Source organism: Macaca mulatta, chromosome 2 (genome assembly GCF_049350105.2).
Source record: "Macaca mulatta isolate MMU2019108-1 chromosome 2, T2T-MMU8v2.0, whole genome shotgun sequence".
Lineage (NCBI taxonomy): Eukaryota > Metazoa > Chordata > Mammalia > Primates > Cercopithecidae > Macaca > Macaca mulatta.
Genome location: NC_133407.1, coordinates 110076396 through 110096980, shown reverse-complemented (window position 1 = coordinate 110096980; position 20585 = coordinate 110076396). Strand labels below are relative to the sequence as shown.

Here is a 20585-nt window from a genome sequence, read left to right as displayed (position 1 = left end):
ATATGCCTGATCTTTTATTCAGTCATCCTGTTTTGTTTTATTGATTAGTTGTTTCCCCCAAAGAATTATTTTCTGCAAAGAGAGAAGAGTGATCGCGTTTCTCTTCTCTGAAGTTTCTCTTTTCTTTCTCCTTTCCCTTTCTATGTCTTTCCCCCTGGAGGGAATCTGATTGTACAGATAATAATTTCCTTGATTTTCTACCATATATCTCTAAAATTAGTTTGTTTTGCCTGTTTTTGAATTTCATACAGTACACAGACTGTATCCGACTTCTTTCGGTCAGAATACGGTGATGAGAGTCACCATCTAGTTAGGTGTAGCAGCAGCTCATCCATTCTCACCGCTGCTGAAGATTCTGTGTAGCTGTTGCACCTTGGATGGCAGTTGGGTAGTTTCCAGCTGGGACTCTTCCCAACAGCGCTGCTAGTGAACAATCTCTTGCACCTGTCCTGCTGCATCTGTGCAGTTTCTAGGGCATGAAGCCAGGAGTGGAACGGTGGGTTGTGGGGTAGGCACACTTTCTGCTCTGCTAAATGATTCCAAACAGTCGTTTACAGTGGTCGTGTCAGTTTATCTCCCCAGCAGTGTGTGAACAACCTCGTCACTCCGTGTCTTTGGCAGCACTGGCTGCAGGGTGGAGCAGGAGCTTCCTGCATGGACAGTGTGAGGAGCCTGGGATCCTTGGGAGGGGAGACCTCAGGGGAGTGGTGATGAGGTGTCCCCAGATGTCATTCATTCTGCTGATTTGTGAAGACCCAAGTCTGCAAGCAGCTTCCTCTCAGGAAGCCACCTTCCCAGGTTAAACATACCTAGATTTCCTCAACCCAGGAGCTCTTCTCTTGAAAATACGGACCCTGGGCTGGGCACAGTGGCTCATGCTTGTAATCCATGGAGCTTGAGACCACTCTGGGCAGCACAGTGAGACCTCGTCTCTAAAAAAATTTTTAAAAAATTAGCCAGGCATAATGGTGCATACCTGTGGTCCTAGCTACTCAGGAGGCTGAGGTAGGAGGATTGCTTGAGCCTGGGAGGTGGAGGCTGCAGTGAGCTATGATCTCACCACCATCACACTCCAGTGTGGTGACAAAGTGAGACCCTGTCTGAAAAAAAAAAAAAAAGAAAGAAAAGTAAAGAAAATACAGACCCTGAGGGAAAAAAGAAACCTCCAGTTCCACCTCAATCACATCACATACTACAGGAACTAGTTATCTTCCTCTCAGTGCCTCAGTTTCCACACCTCCAGGGGGGAATGAGAGGGGTTCACAACGAAACCTGGGCTGGGCACTAGGGTGCCTCATGGGCCAGGCACCAGGCACTGTCACAAGCCAAGCATGTCGTGCTGTCACAGGCTCAGAACTATGCACCGGGGGCACCATCAAGGCCAACGCTGGGGTACACTGCAGAGAACTGGGCCCAGGAGGCACTGTCATGGGCCGAGCACCAGGAGTACCGCTCCAGGGAGGTTCCTGACAGCAGCATCACCTTGTGGCCCTGGCAGGGCCTTGCCATGACCACACTGCCTCCTTCTCAGAGTCCTGTGACTGCCACAGCCAGGTAGGTCCCCAACCCTGGGGCAGATGCCTACTCCCCACAGTCATAAACACACAATCCATGAGTTCTAGAATCTTGGCACAGTGGAGGTGCCACACCCCCTCTGCCTCCACATCCCATTAGAAGGAGCATTGAGGAGTAGGTACCAGCTTGCCATGGCCTGTGGGCCGGGGTATCTTCAAGGCCTTACAGCTCCACTTTCTTCTGCCAGATTAGAGAATCAGCCATATATTGAAGGTAAGCTTCAGGGACATGGGACAGAGGCTGGAGGGTTTGCTGGGAGCCTGTGTCGGGCTGTCCTCATGCCTGAAGGGCCTTGGTGTGTCCATGTCCTGGTGGGTAGTACATCTTCAGCAGACTGAGAATCCAAACGGTGTCAGGGCAGTTCCATTTTCCAGGGTGACCATGAACACAGGAGGGAAGAGCCTTATTAAAAATGGGGGAACACAGTGGGCGCAGTGGCTCATGCCTGTAATCCCAGCACTGTGGGAGGCCAAGGAGGGTGGATCACTTGAGGCCAGGAGTTTGAGACTAGCCTGGCCAACATGGCAAAACCCTGCCTCTACTAAAAGTACAAAAATTACCTGGGCATGGTGGTGCACATCTGTAATCCCAGCTACTCAGGAGGCTGAGGCATAAGAACAGCTTGAACCTGGGAAGTGGAAGTTGCAGTGAGCTGAAATCACACTACTGCACTCCAACCTGGGTGACAAAGTGAGACTCCATCTCAAAAAAAAAAAAAGAAACAGACTAACACTAACATCCATGGAACGATTGAGTTTGTTTGGGAGGCACAGTCATAGGAGACTCCATCTTGCAATGATGAGGAAGTGAGGCTTAGTGCCCAGTCTGTATCAGCCCAGCTGAGACTGAGTGAGGTCGCAACACCCTGGGAGGCGAGCTTCATCAGCGTCCCATTTCACAGTGGGAAATTGAGGCTTATAGAGCTTCAGTGGTTTGTGAGTGCTGCAGCCAGAATTCAATACTGTGTTCAATAGACTCTTTGGGGGTGAAAAGAGGATGACATGCAAATTCGTGAAGCATTCCATATTAAAAAAGAAATTAAAATTTTTTTAGAGACAGGGTCTTGCTTTGTCACCCAGGCTGGAATGGAGGGTGCAATCCTAGTTCACTGTAGCCTTGAACTCCTGGGCTCAAGTGATCCTCCTGCCTCAGTCTCCTGAGTAGCTGGGACTACAGGTGTGCACCATCGCACCTGATTAATTTTGCTTTTGTAGAAACAAGATCTCACTGTGTTACTTAGGCTGGCCTTGAACTCCTGGCCTCAAGCCATCCTCCCTCCTGGGCTTTCCAAAGCTCTGTGATTACTGGTGTGACTTTCTCCCTTTCTTGTCCTTTGTGATGTTTAGTTAGTAAGTACTTGTACCAATCCAGACTGGGCCCATTTAAAATCTCCATCTCACACCTGGTTCAGTGCAGCCTGCTCTCTTCTCACCCCTGCTGCTGGGGCCAGTGAGAGTCAAGGAGGGAATGGACACGCATCTCTACTCACTTCCTCACACGGTCACATGGGTGGCCCCTGGAGCAGTGCAGTATGACATTACTGTTCACTGGGGACAGGCAGCCTGGCCAACTAGTGCCCCATCACCAATCCCCGGGCTGGCAGCTCACCCCTGCAGTGATTCTCTCTTCTGTTTCTCTCCCCCAACCATCTGGGTAAACTATGGGCAGGGATGAGTCCTGGCTGATGGCTTATAATAAGCCCAGGAGGAGTTGTCTCATCCTCATTGTTTGGGAACTCTAGAATATGGGGTACCTCCTGCTGACCCTGGCCTTTGGTTGCCCCCCCCATTTTTTTTTTTTTTTTGAGATGGAGTCTGGCTCTGTCACCCAGGCTGGAGTGCAGTGGCATGATCTCGGCTCACTGCAACCTCCACCTCCCAGGTTCAAGTGATTCTTCTGCCTCAGCCTCCCTAGTAGCTGGGATTACAGGCATGTGCCACCATGCCAGGCTAATTTTTGTAGTTTTAGTAGAGATGGGGTTTCATCATATTGGCCAGGCTGGTCTTGAACTCCTGACCTCAAGTGATCCACCCACCTTGGCCTCCCAAAGTGCTTCTCTATCCATCTTGTTTGCTGGTTATCCTGAGGTACCCCCAAATTCCTGAAGGTCTGGCCCTTGTTGGTGCTCTCCTTGGGTCCTAGATTCTGGGAGGCTTTGTGGGGGCCTGCTTTCCAGGGGTTGCCATCTTGGGGCTCTAGGGTTTTGGCACCTTGCAGGTGGCCATGGGTCAGAGCCATGGGGATTATAGGTGTGAGCCACTGTGCCCGGCTGGTTGCCAGTTTTGAGGCAGTGGAGAAAGCCCCTTCCCACATGTGCATGTGGCAGTAGCTGCTTACGACAGGGCTGGAAGGCGGCTCTCTCTGTCTCAAATCTGCTGTGTCCAGGGGTGTGAGGGTTGCCCTTTGCTGCCTGAGATCCTCTTTCCTCAGGGCCCTGGCTCCGGGCCTGCGGTCAGACCAACGTGTCCTGCAGGGTGGTGAAGGGGAAGCTGGTAGAGGTAGGCAAGTGGCCATGGCAGGTGAGCATCCTGTTCCTGGGCACGTACATCTGCAGTGGCTCCCTCATCCACCACCAGTGGATCCTCACGGCTGCGCACTGCTTGCAGAGGTCAGTCAGTGGGGCCTGGGGACTTTGCTTTCTGGCCTCGGGGGTCCCTGGTGAATCTAGGGATCTGGGAGCAGGGGGCCTGGCTGGGTGGTCCTGAGCTAAGGGCCCGTCTCCTCCCTTACTTATGGCCTTACCATTGGCGACCTGCCTCCTACCCATGGTCCTGCAGATCCAAGGACCCCAACCTGTACACCGTGATGGTGGGAGTCCACCACCTCCCAGAAAACGGCACTCAACTCCCGCTCATTCGCATGACGATTCATAAGGATTTCAGCAATCTTGTGTCTCAGGACATTGCCCTCCTAAAGCTCAGAAACTCCATCCCATGGACCCCCCTCGTCCAGCCCGTCTGCCTCCCTAACATCAAATTCAAGCCATCCATTGGAAGCATGTGCTGGGTAATTGGCTGGGGAACTACAGGGAAAAAAGGTGAGTGAAGGCCAGCAGAGGTTACAAGACACTAGCCTCTTCAGAACACAGCGGGCTCCTTCATTCATTCCTTTATTCACTCATTCACTCAGACAGCAAACATTTCCCGACCTCTTGATACAAAGATAGACCCAGTGCTCCAGTGTAAAAGACGCATGTGGCCTGCATGGACCTCAGTTCCCAAAGTTAAGTTAAATGAAATGCCAAGTGCTTACCCTACAGCATTGCAGGAAGTGAATTCTTGGTTATTAATGGAGTTCCCATTAATGGCATGAGGGCCATGATCTCAGGACATACTGAGGTACTGAGGCTTCTCTATCCATCTTGTTTGCTGGTTATCCTGAGGTACCCCCAAATTCCTGGAGGTCTGGCCCCTGTCGGTGCTCTCCTTGGGTCCTAGAATCTGGGAGGCTTTGTGGGGGCCTCCTTTCCAGGGGGTGCCATCTTGGGACTCTAGGGTCTTGGCATCTTGCCAGTGGCCATGAGGCAGAGCTCAGCTCTTCACCCTCATAGAACCTGAATTACTGGAGAAATCCCCTCTTGTCCTTTGGTGCCTGGATATCACTCCAAGCCCCCTGGGACACTTTTGTGTAGTCTTTTTTATTTTTTTATTTTATTTATTTATTTTTTTGAGACGGAGTCTCGCTCTGTCACCCAGGCTGGAGTGTGGAGTGCAGTGGCGCGATCTTGGCTCACTGCAAGCTCCGCCTCCCAGGTTCATGCCATTCTCCTGCCTCAGCCTCCTGAGTAGCTGGGACTACAGGCATGTGCCACCATGGCTGGCTAATTTTTTTTGTATTTTTAGTAGAGACAGAGTTTCACCGTGTTAGCCAGGATGGTCTCGATCTCCTGACCTCATGATCCGCCTGCCTCGGCCTCCCAAAGTGCTGGGATTACAGGCGCTGAGCCACCGCGCCCGGCCTTGTGTAGTCTTTTTTAATGAGCTGGGCTTTTTCAAAAGTTAGACTGTGGGCTGGGGCCTTTATCAATCACCATCCCAGGAAATGGCCCTCCCTCCTACCTTAGCAAATATGGACAACTGTGATGGAGATGTGCCGAAAAGCTGAGGGGATGACAAGGCTGGCTCTCTGTTTCCTCAGTGACCCCAAGTACTCCCTACAGTCTTCACGAGGTGGCTGTGAGGATCGTGAACAATGACATCTGCAGACAGCGGTACCAATTCCTCTTCTTGAAGGACAAGAAGAGCTTCATCGGGAATGATGTGCTGTGTGCCCGCTCTGAATGGGGCTTGGACACTTGTCAGGTGCGGAGCGTGTGGAGTGGGGCAGGAGAAGACTTTCATGAGTCATGCATTTTCTTTTCACATGGCACTGGGACCCCTTATGAAAATCTTCTGGTTCTAGATCCTTGAGGCATCACCACAATGTCTTCCACAATGGCTGAACTAATTTACATTCCCACCAACAGTGTAAAAGTGTTCCTATTTCTGCACAGCCTCGCCAGTATCTACTGTTTCTTGACTTTTTAAATACCATTTGATCCAGCAATCCCATTACTGGGTATATACCCAAAGTAATAAAAATCATTCTGCTATAAAGAAACATGCCTGGGAGGCCGAGGTAGACAGATCACGAGGTCAAGAGATGGAGACCAGCCTGGCCAACATGGTGAAACCTTGTCTCTACTAAAAATACAAAAATTAGCTGGGCATGGTGGCGCACATCTGTCGTCCCAGCTACTTGGGAGGCTGAGGCAGGAGAATTGCTTGAACTCAGGAGGTGGAGGTTGCAGTGAGCCGAGATTGTGCTACTGCACTCCAACCTGGGTGACAGAGTGAGACTCTGTCTCAAAACAAAAAACAAACAAAAAACAAAACAAAAAACAAAACAAAAAAACACATGCACACGTATGTTTATTGCAGCACTATTTACAATAGCAAAGACATAGAACCAACCCAAATAGCCATCAATGATAGACTGGATAAAGAAAATGTAGTACATATACACCATGGAATACTATGCAGCCATAAAAAGAATGAGATTATGTCCTTTGCAGGCACATGGATGAAGCTGGAAGTCATCATCTTCAGCAAACTAACACGGGAACAGAAACCTAACCACTGCATGTTCTCACTCATAAGTGGGAGTTGCACAATGAGAACACATGGACACAGGGAGGGGAACAACACACACCCCGGCCTGTTGGGGGTCGGGGACATGGGGAGGGATAGCATTAGGACAGATACCTAATGCATGTGGGGCTTAAAACCTAGATCATTGGTTGATGGGTGCAGCAAACCACCATGGCACACTATACCTATATAACAAACTTGCATGTTCTGCACATGTATCTGAAACTTAAAGTAAAATAACAAAAGAAAAGAAAATCTCCTTCCCCTGGCCTTCCATTTAGCCTGTAAAATAAGGGTGAAATACTCTTGTCCCTGTCCACAATGAAGGTAGCGATGGCAGTCCTTCTCAGGTTAGTTTACCACTTCTGAGCATCAGCTACGTGCCCAGATGTGGGTCATGTGTGGGCAGAACCTGTTTTGCATAAGTGACATTCATTCTGCAAGCATAGAATGAAGACTTCTGCCACCTGCCACTTGCACCTTCTATTCAACATTGGTTTTGAGATTTATTCATATGGATACATGCAGGTTTTATGCATTAACTGCTCTACAATATTCTCTTTTGTGAGCATGCCACAATTTACCCAAGCTCTTGTTTATTAACATTGAGGGAGTTTCCAATTTTTTCATATCACAAACTCTGCTGCTGCTCTAAGTATTCTCACACACATCTCTCTATGTACATGTTCCACAATTTCTCAGCAAGATGTATCTGCGCAGGAGTGCTAGGTCATAGGCTGTATTTACCTTTATCTTTAATAGTCATGGTCAAATTGTTTTCCAAAGTGATTGTATTAATTTATATTCTTTTTTTTTTTTTTTTTTTTTTTTTTTTGAGACGGAGTCTCGCTGTGTCGCCCAGGCTGGAGTGCAGTGGCGCGATCTCGGCTCACTGCAAGCTCCGCCTCCCGGGTTCACGCCATTCTCCCGCCTCAGCCTCCGAGTAGCTGGGACTACAGGCGCCCGCCACCACGCCCGGCTAGTTTTTTGTATTTTTAGTAGAGACGGGGTTTCACCATGTTAGCCAGGATGGTCTCGATCTCCTGACCTCGTGATCCACCCGCCTCGGCCTCCCAAAGTGCTGGGATTACAGGCTTGAGCCACCGTGCCCGGCCTGTATTAATTTATATTCTAACAATAGTATTTGAGAGTTCGTTGCTCCATTTCTTGCCAGCGTTTGGTACTGTCAGACTATAAAATGTTTTCCATTCCGATGGATGGGAAATAGTACCCGTTGCGGTTGTAGTGTGCATGTCCCCAGTTACTAATGTGGTTGTGCAGTTCTTATGCTTATTCACTATTTGTGATTCCTCTTCTATGAATCACTTATTCATATACTTTGGACATTTTACTATTGTTTGCCTTTTCCTTTTTTTATTTTTTAATATTCTGGATACAATTCTGTGTTCATTGTGTATACTGCAAAATCTTCTCCCAGTTTTCCATTTATCTTTTTATTTTGTTTGTACTGTCCTTTGCTGAACAGCAATTTAGGTTTTATTTTAGTCAAATATGTCACGTCTCTGATTTATGCTTTTTGTGTCTTATTTAATCATTCCTTTTCCCAAGGTCATAAAGACATTCTCCTATATTTTTTTCCTCAGAATTTGGAAATTTTGGTTTTCATGTATTGAAACCATGTGGCATTCATTTTAGGAATGGTGTAACATAGGAATCTATTTTTATTTATCTTCTCATGTGGACTACCAATTTTCCTAATGCTATTTACTGAAAAAGTCATTTCCTGCACTAGCTGTCCCTACCTCTCTCATATATCAAGGTTGTGTAAACACAAGGGGTAGTTTTTTTCAGTTGGACACTTACATAATTTATTTTTGTTCTTCCTTCTCAATACAAATTTTTGAGGCTACATATTTCCCTCTGAATATGGCTTTAGTTTCATGCCACAATATTTTATAAAATTTCTATTTTGATTTTATTTTGACCTGTGCATGGTTTTTTGTTATTGATTTCCACCTCAGTTTCCTTGTCTTAAAATTAGTTCTAAAGTGGTATCAATTATATGGAATATGCTGAGAAGGTTTACTCTTTCTAGTTTTGTGTTGAAAGCATTTAAGATCATAAAATCACTTTTGATTTGAACTTTGTATTCATTTCTTAAATTTTCACTGTTGTGATTCCATCATCACTAGTTTATTTTAAAATATGTTCTGTGATTTTGAAAAAAATGCTATAAGATTTTGTTTAACAAGTAATACATACGTGCAAAATTAGAAAATGAGACTTTCCTATAATCAAATTACCTAGGAATTTCTACACTAAGTTGTTTGGTTTATATTCCTAACACTTCTTTCTATACATATAAAATTCTACATTAGCTTTTTTTTTTTTGGTTTTGATTTTTTTTTCTTTTTTTTTGAGACTGAGTTTTGCCTTTGTTGCCCAGGATGGAGTGCAATGGCGTGATCTTGGCTCACTGCACTTCCACCTCCCGGGTTCAAGTGATTCTCCTGCCTCAGCCTCCCAAGTAGCTTGGATTACAGGCATGCACCACCAAGCCCAGCTAATTTGTATTTTTAGTAGAGATAGGGTTTCACCATGTTGGTCAGGCTGGTCTCAAACTCCTGACCTCAGGTGATCCACCCTCGGCCTCCAAAAGTGCTGGGATTACAGGTGTGAGCCACCGCGGCCAGCCTCTGGTTTTGATTTTTAATAAAGGACTGTTACATAATTTTATTCTCCAACTTTTAAATTTTTACTTAAAAGATATCTTGGACTCCTTTCTATGTCTATACATATAAATGTGTTCCATCTTCCTTAACTGATGAATAATAATTTTCTCATATGGCTATGCCACAATCTACTTAACCATTCTTCTATTGACAGATATTTGAGCTCGTTTCAATATTTTTTTTACTATGCCAGAATAAAAAAATTGAATACTTTTTCACATTTGTTCAAACATTTATCTACAATAAATTTTTAGAAGTGTAATTACAAAATCAGTTGTATATATATTTAAAATTTCAATAGATATTTGCAAATTAGCCTCCCAAAGATTTAATCCATTTATATTAACACCAACAGTAGATAAATGACTTTTCTTGCATCATCACCAGAATTAAGTATTATTTTTATTTTAACTTTTGTCCTTTTGGTAGACTAAAACTTATATCATGTTTTTGTTTTAATTTTATGACATTGAGAAATTCTGTAAATTGCTTGTGTAATAGGATAAGTAGGAAGTTTCAATAAAGATATCAAAATATAGTATCAGAATTCAAAGAGAGTTGTGTGACTGATACTCGGCTACATGTCTGTATCAAAGGGTCCAGAGGGTAGGGTTGGAGGTGATTTTGCGAGGAGAATTTCTCTGGAGAGAACTGCATCTATGAGCTCACCTTTCTCCCTTTAACAGGACAAGGATGAGCAGGCTGGAGGTGCCTGTTCCACACTGCAAGTCTACTGGGAGTGGTACCTGCAGGATCACTCAGAAAGCCTGATGTGTACCCCTCAAGGGAAGGGGACAGTCAGCTCTAAATCCGTCCAGGCTCAGGGAGCTCACAGTGGCCTGGAGGGGAGAGTTGTGGGGAGGTTAAGACAGTTCTTTCACCCTCACTCTGCTGCTGTTACCCTGGCAGGTTAGGAAGATCAGGTTAGTAAGATGAGGGTAGGAGGAGTGGAAGCTAGAGGGAGGGAAGCCTCCTACTTGCCAAAGCCCTGATGCCAATGGGGAGAAGTTTTACTTTAAATCAAGTCTAACGTTGTGATTATTACATGGAAATGAATATTCTGATTTCTGAAGTGAGACGTTCATATGACACTTGGTATAATCATGGCAATTGCGATTACGTGAACCACAGTAGGCAAAATGTTCAGGTTCTGCCCAAGGTTTTACCCGGGGTCAAGGAAAAAACTCACCTTCTAAATCAATTTTAAAAGAACAAAGGAAGTCCAAATAAAATGCTTGCTTCTTTTAGTGTACCATTTACACTTTTCCATGTCCTTTGCCCATGTTCGTCTATTAAACTACTTTTGTTTTTGTTGATTTATAAAAACTCTGGATATTCTGTTCTGTAGTAACTAGTGGTAAAGAAGCATTATGCCTTTTTCAGCTTAATTTCTAATGGCTCACAAGCATTTATATATACATGTATATGTATATATATATACATTTGGAGACATAACATAAAACATATGGTAAAACATCAAAATTAGTGAATCTGGGTAAAATATTATACTTGCAACTTTTCTGAAAGTCTTAAATTATTTCAGAATACAAATTTACCCCAAAACTTTGGGTACTGGAAGTTGTAACCGATTGTAAAATGCTTTACAATATTTTACCCTATTTGTACCTCATTTACCCTTTTTTCTGGTGTAGGTTTTTTTTTTTCCCGTAAGGTTATGTAAAATTTTTATGTGTTTATATCTATCATTATTTTCCTCCATGATTTTAGGGTTTTTTTTTTTTTTTTTTTTTCCTATCCTGGCCGGGTGCAGTGGCTCACGCCTGTAATCCCAGCACTTTGGGAGGCCGAGGTGGGCGGATCACGAGGTCGGGAGACCGAGACCATCCTGGCTAACACGGTGAAACCCAGTCTCTACCAAAAACACCAAAAAAAAAAAAAAAAAAAAAATTAACCGGGAGTGTTGGCTGACGCCTGTAGTCGCAGCTACTCAGGAGGCTGAGGCAGGAGAATGGCGTGAACCCGGGAGGCGGAGCTTGCAGTGAGCCGAGATCACGCCACTGCACTCCAGCCTGGGCGACAGAGCAAGACTCAAACAACAACAACAACAACAACAACAACAACAACAACAACAACAAAATACCTTTCATATCCTAAGATTATTAAATTATTTACTCATCATTTTCTATTTCTTTTCTTTAAATACTTTAAATTTTTTTTCACCTGGATGATTGAGAGAGGAAATTCAGTATTATTTTTCTCCAAATGGGTAGCCTGTTACATAAAAATATTTTGTTGAATACTTGTTTTTTTTTTTTTGCTATGAATCAGAAATGCTCCCTTTATCATATTCTAAATTCCCACCCTATTTTGGTGTCTTCCTACCATTTACATCTCTATGCTACCACCACTCTGAAAATTATTGTAGCTTTAGAATTCTTTTTTATGTGGTAATGCAAGTTCTCTTTCATTCTCCATCTTTTAAAGAATTTACCTGCTGTTCTCCCACGTTCCTTTCCACAGTTTTAGAATAAAGTTGTCAAAAAGAAAATCACATGGGGGTTTTGGTGGAAATTAATAGATCCTTTTAGGGAAATAAAGACTTTTTATTTTGCACTATTTCTTTATGTCTGTAGAGCAGGAGTTTGTAGCTTTCTCCATGTAGTTACTGCATGCTGCTTCCTGAGTCTATTCCTAAACATTATATATTATGTCCTTATTGTGAGTGGTGTGTATATATATATATATTTAATGAATTAATTATTTTCAGACAGAATCTCGCTCTGTGGCCCCAGGCTACAGTGCAGTGGCACGATCTCAGCTCACCGCAACCTCCGACTCCCGGGTTCAAGCGACTCTCCTGTCTCAGTCCCCGAGTACCTGGGATTACAGATGTGTGCCGCCATGCCCAGCTAATTTTCGGTATTTTTAATAGAGACAGAGTTCCACCATGTTGGTCAGGCTGGTCTCGAACTCCTGACCTCAGGTAATCTGCCCTCCTCAGCCTCCCAAAGTGTTGGGATTACAGGCATGAGCCACTGTGCCCAGCCTGGTATATTTTCTTTTGTTGTATTTTCTGTTTTTTATTTTAGATTTTTGTGTATTTACTTTGTAATAAGCAACCTTCCTGGACCTAGCTGATTCTCTTCAATTGAGTGGGCCACAGACATACCACCTGCCAATGTGTATGTGCATGGCATGAGGAATCTGTTCAGGGAACTGACTGCAAATTGAGTTAGAGCATACGGTCAGAAAACACATTTTTTAAAGCTGAGTGTTCTTTCCTAAAATAAAATCCTGTAAGTCTTCCTCATTTCTTTTTCTTGTGTAATTGCAAATGTTCAGAACCACATTCCAGAAAAATTATTATTTCCCACAAGACAGTGTGTCATTTAGTTTTAGATGTATCTCTTGTAAACAACACAAAGCTGGCTGCTACTATTTTTCAACACATCTGAGAGATTGTTCTTTAATCTATTTACCAAGAAGATTGGGGATTTTTTTTTTTGTTGTTCCCTCACCTTACATTTTGGTTTGATTTTTTTTTCTTCACTCTACTTTTATCCTCTAGCGGTTTAGAAGTTATGTATGTACATTTCCTTCTGCTATTGGTCACCTCGTATTTTCCACATATATATTTAAAATTGAATTATCACGTAGTTAATCAGTGTCTACAGCCTCCTTAGCAGGGGCCAGAGACTTCCTGCATTTTCGCTTTCTTCATTTCCATCCTCCAGACTCCTCCTCTTGTTGAAGACATCTGGGAGTTCATCTTGCTTGACTCTTTTATTATATCTAAGAATTTTTAGTGGACTCTTGGGCTTTCTAGGCCTACGCTCATATGACTTGTAATTAGTAATGATTTCACCTCTTTCTCTTTTATTTGTGTTTTCCTTTTTTCATTGTTTTGAGTCCTCCTCTCTCCCCAAAACAACCTAGGGTCATAGCTGTGTTTTCTCTTGCTGCCCACATTCATGGAAGTGCTTCTTACACTTTACCCTGAAGCATGCCATGGTGCCAATTTGGCCTGTCATCTGTTGAGGGGAGAGTCATTCCTTTCTGTTTGGCCATGGCATTTGATTTCAGGAAAGAACGTTCTCCTTTATACATGTGTTTTCTGACTCTGCTCTCAGGATGCCGAGTCCGTTCCCTGAACAGATTCCTCGCGTCCATGCGCCCTGCATTCCAAGATCATTCCTCCCTGCTTATGGTGTACTTTTGTTTCATTCATCTGTTGGATTCAGATTCCTAATATCTTTTTGTGGAGCGTGCTTTCATTTATTTATTCATTCAACAGACACCGTATGCTGGGCTCTGGGCCAGACATGGATAACACTGAGTTTAAGAAAGGTCTGGGCCCCGGGGAACAAATAGTACCACGTGGCACAGTCCACACAGCACAATGCACATAACCTTTTTACTTTTTCCTCCAGTGACACTGGGCTCCACTTTAAGGTATGTAGAGAAAGGCACCCCTTTGTCAAGTGATAGTATCAGGACGATGCTTCACTTGAAAAATATTTGTTCATGTTCTGGAACATTTGAAATAACACAAATTATCTCCTCCTTGAACGCTGGATAGCAGTTGCCTATGAAACCACACAGGCCCGTTTTCCTTTGAGTGGTTGCTCTCGGGGAATATTTTAAGTTGTTTTGCCCATAGTTATTGGACTTGTCGGGCTTTCTGTCACTCTTTAAATTTGTTTAAATGATTTCTGTTTCATAGAAAAAGGTCGTTTCATCCAGAGTGTAAATCCACAAAGAGGAAATTGTCAACAGTCTTGAGATTCTGAGAAAGTATATTTTCCCTGGATGTGTTCTAGTTTCTTTTCTACTCAAACCATGAAGTGTTTCCATTTTTCCTTCTCTTTCTGTTTTTCTTGGTAAGAGTCACAAAGTGCTTATCTGTTTTGTTGTTCTTATTGTTGTTTTGTTTGAAACAGGGTCTCACTCTGTTGCCCAGGCTAGAGTGCAGTGCTGTGATCGTAGCTCACTGTTACCTTGAACTCACGGCCTCAAACGATCCTTCTGCCTCAGCCTCCTGAGAAGCTGGGACTACAGGCGTGTGCCACTATGCCCAGCTAGTTTTTAAAATTTTTTGTAGAGACAGGATTTCACTGTTTTGCCCAGGCTGGTCTGGAACTCCTGAGCTCAAGTAATCCTCCTACCTAAGTCTCCCAAAGTGCTGGGATTACAGACGTGAGCCACTGTGCCCAGCCTTGTTGTTTTTTAAGAATAAGCTATTGATTTTTATTTCTCAAGTCTATGATTTTTCTGCTTTGTAACACATGAGCTGTCTTCTTTTTGTCTTATTAATTGCTTTTCAAGTGTCTTGAGCTGAATGTGTAGTGATAATTGATGATAATAACAAATAATTTATTTTTATTCTCTCTTGTTTGATATTAAAAGTATTTTAGACCATGACAATCTGTGTGCAGGTTAGGCCCACATCCTGTGCAATACGTGACGTTCTCATTACTCTACATTCTAATTGTAGATTTTGTTTTTACTTTAACGTTTTGAAAGTTATTTTTTCTGTTGATGGAGTGACTCACATTTTGTTTCTGAACTCTGGTTTTATTTCACTGAGGTGAGAGAATGCTTACCTACAGTGGATCTCTCTCTTTCTTCTTCTCTCATGTTCTTGCTTTCTGTGGGCCCCTACAGTCCCATCAGTCCTATCTCAGGCAAGGGTCCTCACGCTATCATTGCTGGTGTGATTATCCCCGGCTTCATTTTCTCCTTCATCTTCCATTTGCCCTCCTCCGCAAAGGAACATCAATTCAAATCTGTCTAATATGTGTAATTAGGCCAGGCGCGGTGGCTCACACCTGTAATCCCAGCACTTTGGGAGGCCAAGGTGGGTGGATCACCTGAGGTCAGGAGTTTGAGACCAGCTTGGCCAACATGGCAAAACCCCATCTCTACTAAAAATACAAAAATTAGCTGGGCGTGGTGGCAGGTGGCTGTAATCCCAGTTACTCGGGAGGCTGAGGCAGGAGAATCACTTGAACCCAGGAGGTGGAGGTTGCAGTGAGCCGAGATCATGCCACTGCACTCCAGCCTGTGTGACAGAGCAAGACTCTATCTCAAATAATCATAATCATAATCATAATAAAGTGTAATTAAAGATATCTGTGTCTTTGAAGAATGCATAGTGTTGCTGTGTGTGTTTTAGTTGGTATAAATTATATTGTGCTGCATATCTCCTCCTGTAATTGTTTACTAAGGCATCTGAATTTGTTAAGGTATTCACATTAAATGGTTTTATTCTTTCAAATAATTGCCCCCACATATCCTATGTCCTTCCTTCCCCAAATGTCATTTTGGGCAGAGTTCATAATTTTTAGTCACTTTCAGTTATGAAATGCCTTGTCCCATTAAAAGTTTTTATTTAAATTTAAACTTCACTTCAGGAGCCCCCCATCCCCCAATCTCTGGTGCTCCTGAGGATGGGGTTCCCTGCCCTGCCAGGAGATCAGGAAGCTGGCCTGGCCTAATCTCCATGGTGAGGCCATGGAAGCCTCACATCTCCCCGCAACTCACTCTGCTTGTGATTTTCAAGAGTTCCTTAGATATGTTCAATATTGACCTCTGGTTGGTTTTGGATAGAGCCCTATCTTAATTCCTCAATCTTCAGTGAGATTTGCTATCCTTTACTGAACAGATAACCTTAGTTTTGGTGTAATCAAGCCTAACACATTTCTTCAGGTTTGTGAGTTTTGTTTTTTGTTTTTTTTGAGACAGAGTCTTGCTCTGTTACCCAGGCTAGAGTGCAGTGGCGTGATATGGTTCACTGCAGCCTCAACCTGAGCTCAAGCGATCCTCCTACCTCAGCCTCTTGAGTAGCTAGTTTTTAAATTTTTTGTAGTCATGGGGTGTCACTATGTTGCCTAGCCTGATCTTGAACTCCTGGGCTCAAGCAGTCCTCCCACCCCAGCCTCCCAAAGCGGTGGGATTACCCCTGTGAGCTACTGCACCCAGCGGTTTGTGGGTTTTGAATCTTATTTTTAAAAATATGCTTCATCCCAAGTCATAAAAACATGGTCCTATATGCATTTTGGTTTTGGTTTTATTTTTTATTTTAGAGACAGGGTCTGGCTCTGTTGTCCAGGCTGGAGGGCAGTGGCATGATCATGGCTCACTACAGCCTGGAAATCCTGGGCTCAAGTGATCCTCCCGCCTTAGCCTCCAGAGTAGCAGGGACTAAGGTATGTGCCACCATGCCTGGCTAATTTTATTTTTGTGAAGACAGAGTCTCACTATGTTGACCAGGCTGGTCTTGAACTCCTGGGCTCGAGTGATCCTCCTACCTTAGCCTCCCAGAGTGTTGGGATTACAGGTGTGAGCCACTGTGCTGGTCCTATATGTTTTAATTGGCTTTATTATTTTTACTTTTCACATTCAGAGTTTTAATTCCTCTGAAGTTTTGTTACAGTAGGATACAACTTCCTTTCTCCTTCTGGTGAGCCAATGTTGCCACCATCTACTGCAGAGCCCTCATTTCCTGCAGACATGATGCTTTGTATAAAGTGTGTCAAGTGTCCTCCTGGGTAGGCATCAGGTTACAGGCTCTCCACCGCCCCCACTGGGCTATTTTTTTGTTTCCATGCCAGTACCCCACTATTTCTATAATTATAGCTTTCTCATCTTTAATTATATTTCTATAATTATAGCTTTAAAATATGTGTAACTATCTGGTAGGTCAAATCTGCCCCCAACCTGACTCTCCAATTTTCTCTCCTTTCTCAAAACCATCCTAGAATTTAAGGACTATTATCCTTCAATATCAATTTTAGAATCAGATTGTCAAGTTCCTGAGAAAACCCTGCTGGCTTTTTAATTGGAATTGCTTTGAGAGATTAATGTAAGGAGAATTGACATTGTTATGATTTTTAATTGCTTTAACTCTGTATTGAATAGACAAAAGGATATTTATAAAACATATATGGAGAATAAAGAATAACATTAGCAACATCCATGTACCCACCAGCAAACCTAAGAAAGTGTGCCCTCACAGGCATGTTAAAGCATCCCCGTGGTCATTCCTGTATCTCAAGCCTCAAAGGCTCTGCCTGCTCCCATTTATTTTGCTGGCTGACATTTGCTCATGGTGCCTCAACTTCCTTGTGTGGTGTGCAATGTTTTGAGTAGCAAGGACATGCTCCTTAGAGTGTTAATTGTAGGACTACTCTAAGGTGTGGCTTGAAAGATAGGTTCCTCCAGACAGAATCCACATTTGCTTCAGCCAGGTGCCTGCAGGTATGACCAACCCAGCATCACTTTATTTATTTACTTATTTTTAACTTTTAAGTTCAGGGGTACAAGTGCAGGTTTGTTACACAGGTAAACTTGTGTCATAGGGTTTGTGTGCAGATTATTTCATCACCCAAGTTTTGAGTCTAGTACCTATTAGTTGTTTTTCTTGATCCTCTCCCTCCTATTACCCTCCCCCATCAAGTAGGCTCCAGTGTCTGTTCCCTTCTTTGTGTTTATGAGTTATCATTTAGCTCCACTTATAAGTGAGAATATGCGGTGTTTGGTTTTCTGTTCCTGCGTTAGGTTGCCAAGGATAATGGCCTCCAGCTCCAACCACGTCCCTGCAAAGGACATGATTGTGTCCTTTTTTTTATGGCTGCATAGTATTCCATGGTGTATATGTACCACATGTTCTTTATCCAGTCTATCATTGATGGGTATTTAGGCTAATTCCATGTCTTTGCTATTGTGAATATCCTAGCACCACTTTAAACCACATCCATCCTTGGCTCAGATTTTTTGAACCACCCAGTGTGAAGTCATGTTGTGAGTTCATACGAGAGTGTTTCCAGTTCACCCTCACTCTGAGGGTGTGGTCATTTTTTGAAGGTATAACTTTTCGTAGGGTATCTACTCTGAGGCTCCTCCCCTTAGTTAGGCCCTGGGTTTTTGTCCTTTGTCTCCTGAACCCATGAACAAGGCTATGAAAACTGAAGCTCAGTTTTGCTGGGTTTGACAAAGGGCCTTGGGACAAAAGCTGTCTTCTGGGCTCTACTGACATCTCTATATTCTAACCCTCATTTCGGTTTTGGACTCTGAAGAGTCTTTATTTTCTTGCTAGCTTACCCATGCATTTAAAATCATAATTTAAAAAAACCCCTCACATTTGTAGGTATCTTTAGCAATAAAGTTGGTTAGGGTATCTTGTCTTCCATACTGCAGGAAGCCAAATGCTTAGAATTGACATTTTCACATTGTTTTAAGTTATCTCAGCTTTGAACAACAGTACATGTGTACACTGATGTAGGTTTTTTTATGTTCTTAGGCCCAGTTTGTTACTTTTTCCCTTAAGTGTCTTTTGCATTCTTCATTAGATTATGTCCTGTAAATCTTGGTGTTCATTACGTTTTAAAAATAAATACAATTGAGTGGTTTTTCTGATTTATAAAATTTTCCAACATTACAGAAGAGTGTAAAGAAAGTTTTAAAAAACCATAAGAAACCCACTATCAGCAGAAATAACAGCTATGACCTTTTGATATATGTCATTGTAAACAGTATTCTTATCTGTAAACCCATGTCTGCACAAAAAGAGGAGAATGGGTTTGCATTTCAAACAGCTCACTCCGCAAGCAGGATTTCAGGAAAGAAAAAGACCAAAGGCAACGCCTTGGAGGCGCACCAGGATTTAAGGGGAAGGCAGAGGAGGGGATGGGGAGTTAGGGTCAGAGTTAGCAGGAAAATGAAGACAGAGGCTGGTGTGGTCCGGTGCAGAGCTTATGTGTCACAGAGCTCATCCTGAAGGGCGGGCTCAGGTCAGGGATGCCCTCCTGCTGCCATCCTTATGCCCTTCCTCCTTTTCTCTACAGGTTGACTCTGGCAGCTCCCTTGTCTGCCAAATGAACAAGACCTGGATTCAGATAGGAGTGGTGAGCTGGAGCTTTAGCTGTGGCCGGCGCCACTTCCCAGGTATCTACACCAGCACCGCCCACTTCACCCAATGGATCAGTACTGAGGTCGCTGACATGAGGTTCATCAGTAGGGCTGGCCCTGCCTTCCCGTGCCCAGTTTTCCTCACTGGCTACATTCTGCTGGGCTCCTTGGGCTCCCTGTGGCTCCTGTGAGCAGTGTTTCAAGGACAGTCCCTCCTGGAGGCTGCTTCTCCCTCCCCTCTGTTCTACCCTCAGAAGTGGAAATGAGAGGTTGCATAGGATGGCAGGGCAGAGTGAGGGGGAGGGTCTAAGAGCCACTGTTACTTTCTGTTGTTCAATGAAGATGCTTTTGAACTTTGAGCCACTCAAGTGATCATCTTTCTTCCTGACTTCAGTCAGAGCCCTTCACAACCTTCCTAACCCCCAAGCAGTCCTGGCTGTTCTCTCAAGCTCAGCCTTCTCTGATAGCTTTATGCCATGTCTGTCTTGTGCTTGTTGTGTGACCCTGGGAGACTGTTCCCCTCCCTCTTCTTCCAAATGTGGGACTGCAGCCCCTTCTTAGTCATCCCAGCACTCCAGCAATCCCCAGGTCCCCATGACCCTCCCCTGGGTATGTGACAGACACTTTCCCTCAGGCCTTCCTGCAAGGCCTGGCCTCTTCCCAAGTAACTCACCATGGTCAGATCACAGACCCAGACCCAGAATCATGGACCATGTTCTAGAACCCACTAGCCTCTCCTAACCCCTCATATCCTTCTATGGGTCTACAGAGCCTGACCAATTCTTCCTCCCTCTCTGACAGAGGTAGGTGATATGGGGACAGGGCAGAGTGCCTGCCTGGGTGATGAATGTGTGAGGTGACTGCGCCTTGAGCTCCCGAGCTGCCTTGATGATTTCCATTAGACTCTGCAGTGCGAGCAAGGCTGGCTGGAGGTGGCCAGGCTGAGGACAGAGCCCTGCCCCTGTGTGAGGAATGGGGGGCTGTTCAGACCTGGTGGTCCTCAGGTGCAGAGCAATCAGCCTCCCCTATCTCTCAGGGCACCTGAAGGGTGTGATTTACTGTCTTTTCAGATATTGGAGCATGGAGTGTCCAGCTCAAGGGTGTATCCCAAGACCACAAGCCCTGACACATGTTAGAATATCCTGGCCTGATTTAACTTTCACCTTATCTTAGAAAAAATTATTTTCTTGTAGAGATGGGGGTGCTATATTGCCCAGGCTGGACTCGAACTCCTGGGCTCAAGTAATCCTCCTGCCTCAGCTTCCTGAGTAGCTGAGAATAGCTGGGACCCGGGTATGCTACAATGCTGGATCACCTT

General features: G+C 44.1%; 1 protein-coding gene across 2 annotated transcripts; it reads left to right on the top strand.

The window, feature by feature from the left end:
- The first annotated feature begins 1667 nt into the window (after positions 1-1667).
- Positions 1668-19624, top strand: PRSS46P (serine protease 46). 2 transcript variants are annotated; one of them, XM_077992324.1, is made up of 4 exons: positions 1668-1788; positions 4006-4183; positions 4353-4612; positions 19204-19624. In XM_077992324.1, exons 1-4 carry the CDS (start codon positions 1707-1709, stop codon positions 19206-19208), a joined length of 525 nt encoding a protein of 174 aa, XP_077848450.1. In that variant the 5' UTR covers positions 1668-1706; the 3' UTR covers positions 19209-19624. The 2 variants fall into 2 exon arrangements, with proteins under 2 accessions (XP_077848450.1, XP_077848449.1); XM_077992323.1 differs by lacking the exon at positions 19204-19624 and having other exon boundaries at positions 1669-1788; positions 4353-4692.
- The last annotated feature ends 961 nt before the right edge of the window (positions 19625-20585 follow it).

Bases quoted from the DNA above. Each gene is read 5' to 3' on its own strand.
- PRSS46P (XM_077992323.1), top strand. From the start codon at position 1,707: ATGGCCTGTGGGCCGGGGTATCTTCAAGGCCTTACAGCTCCACTTTCT. The intron at 1,789-4,005 runs GTAAGCTTCAGG...CTCTTTCCTCAG, and splicing joins GAATCAGCCATATATTGAAG to GGCCCTGGCTCCGGGCCTGC. The intron at 4,184-4,352 runs GTCAGTCAGTGG...ATGGTCCTGCAG, and splicing joins GCTGCGCACTGCTTGCAGAG to ATCCAAGGACCCCAACCTGT.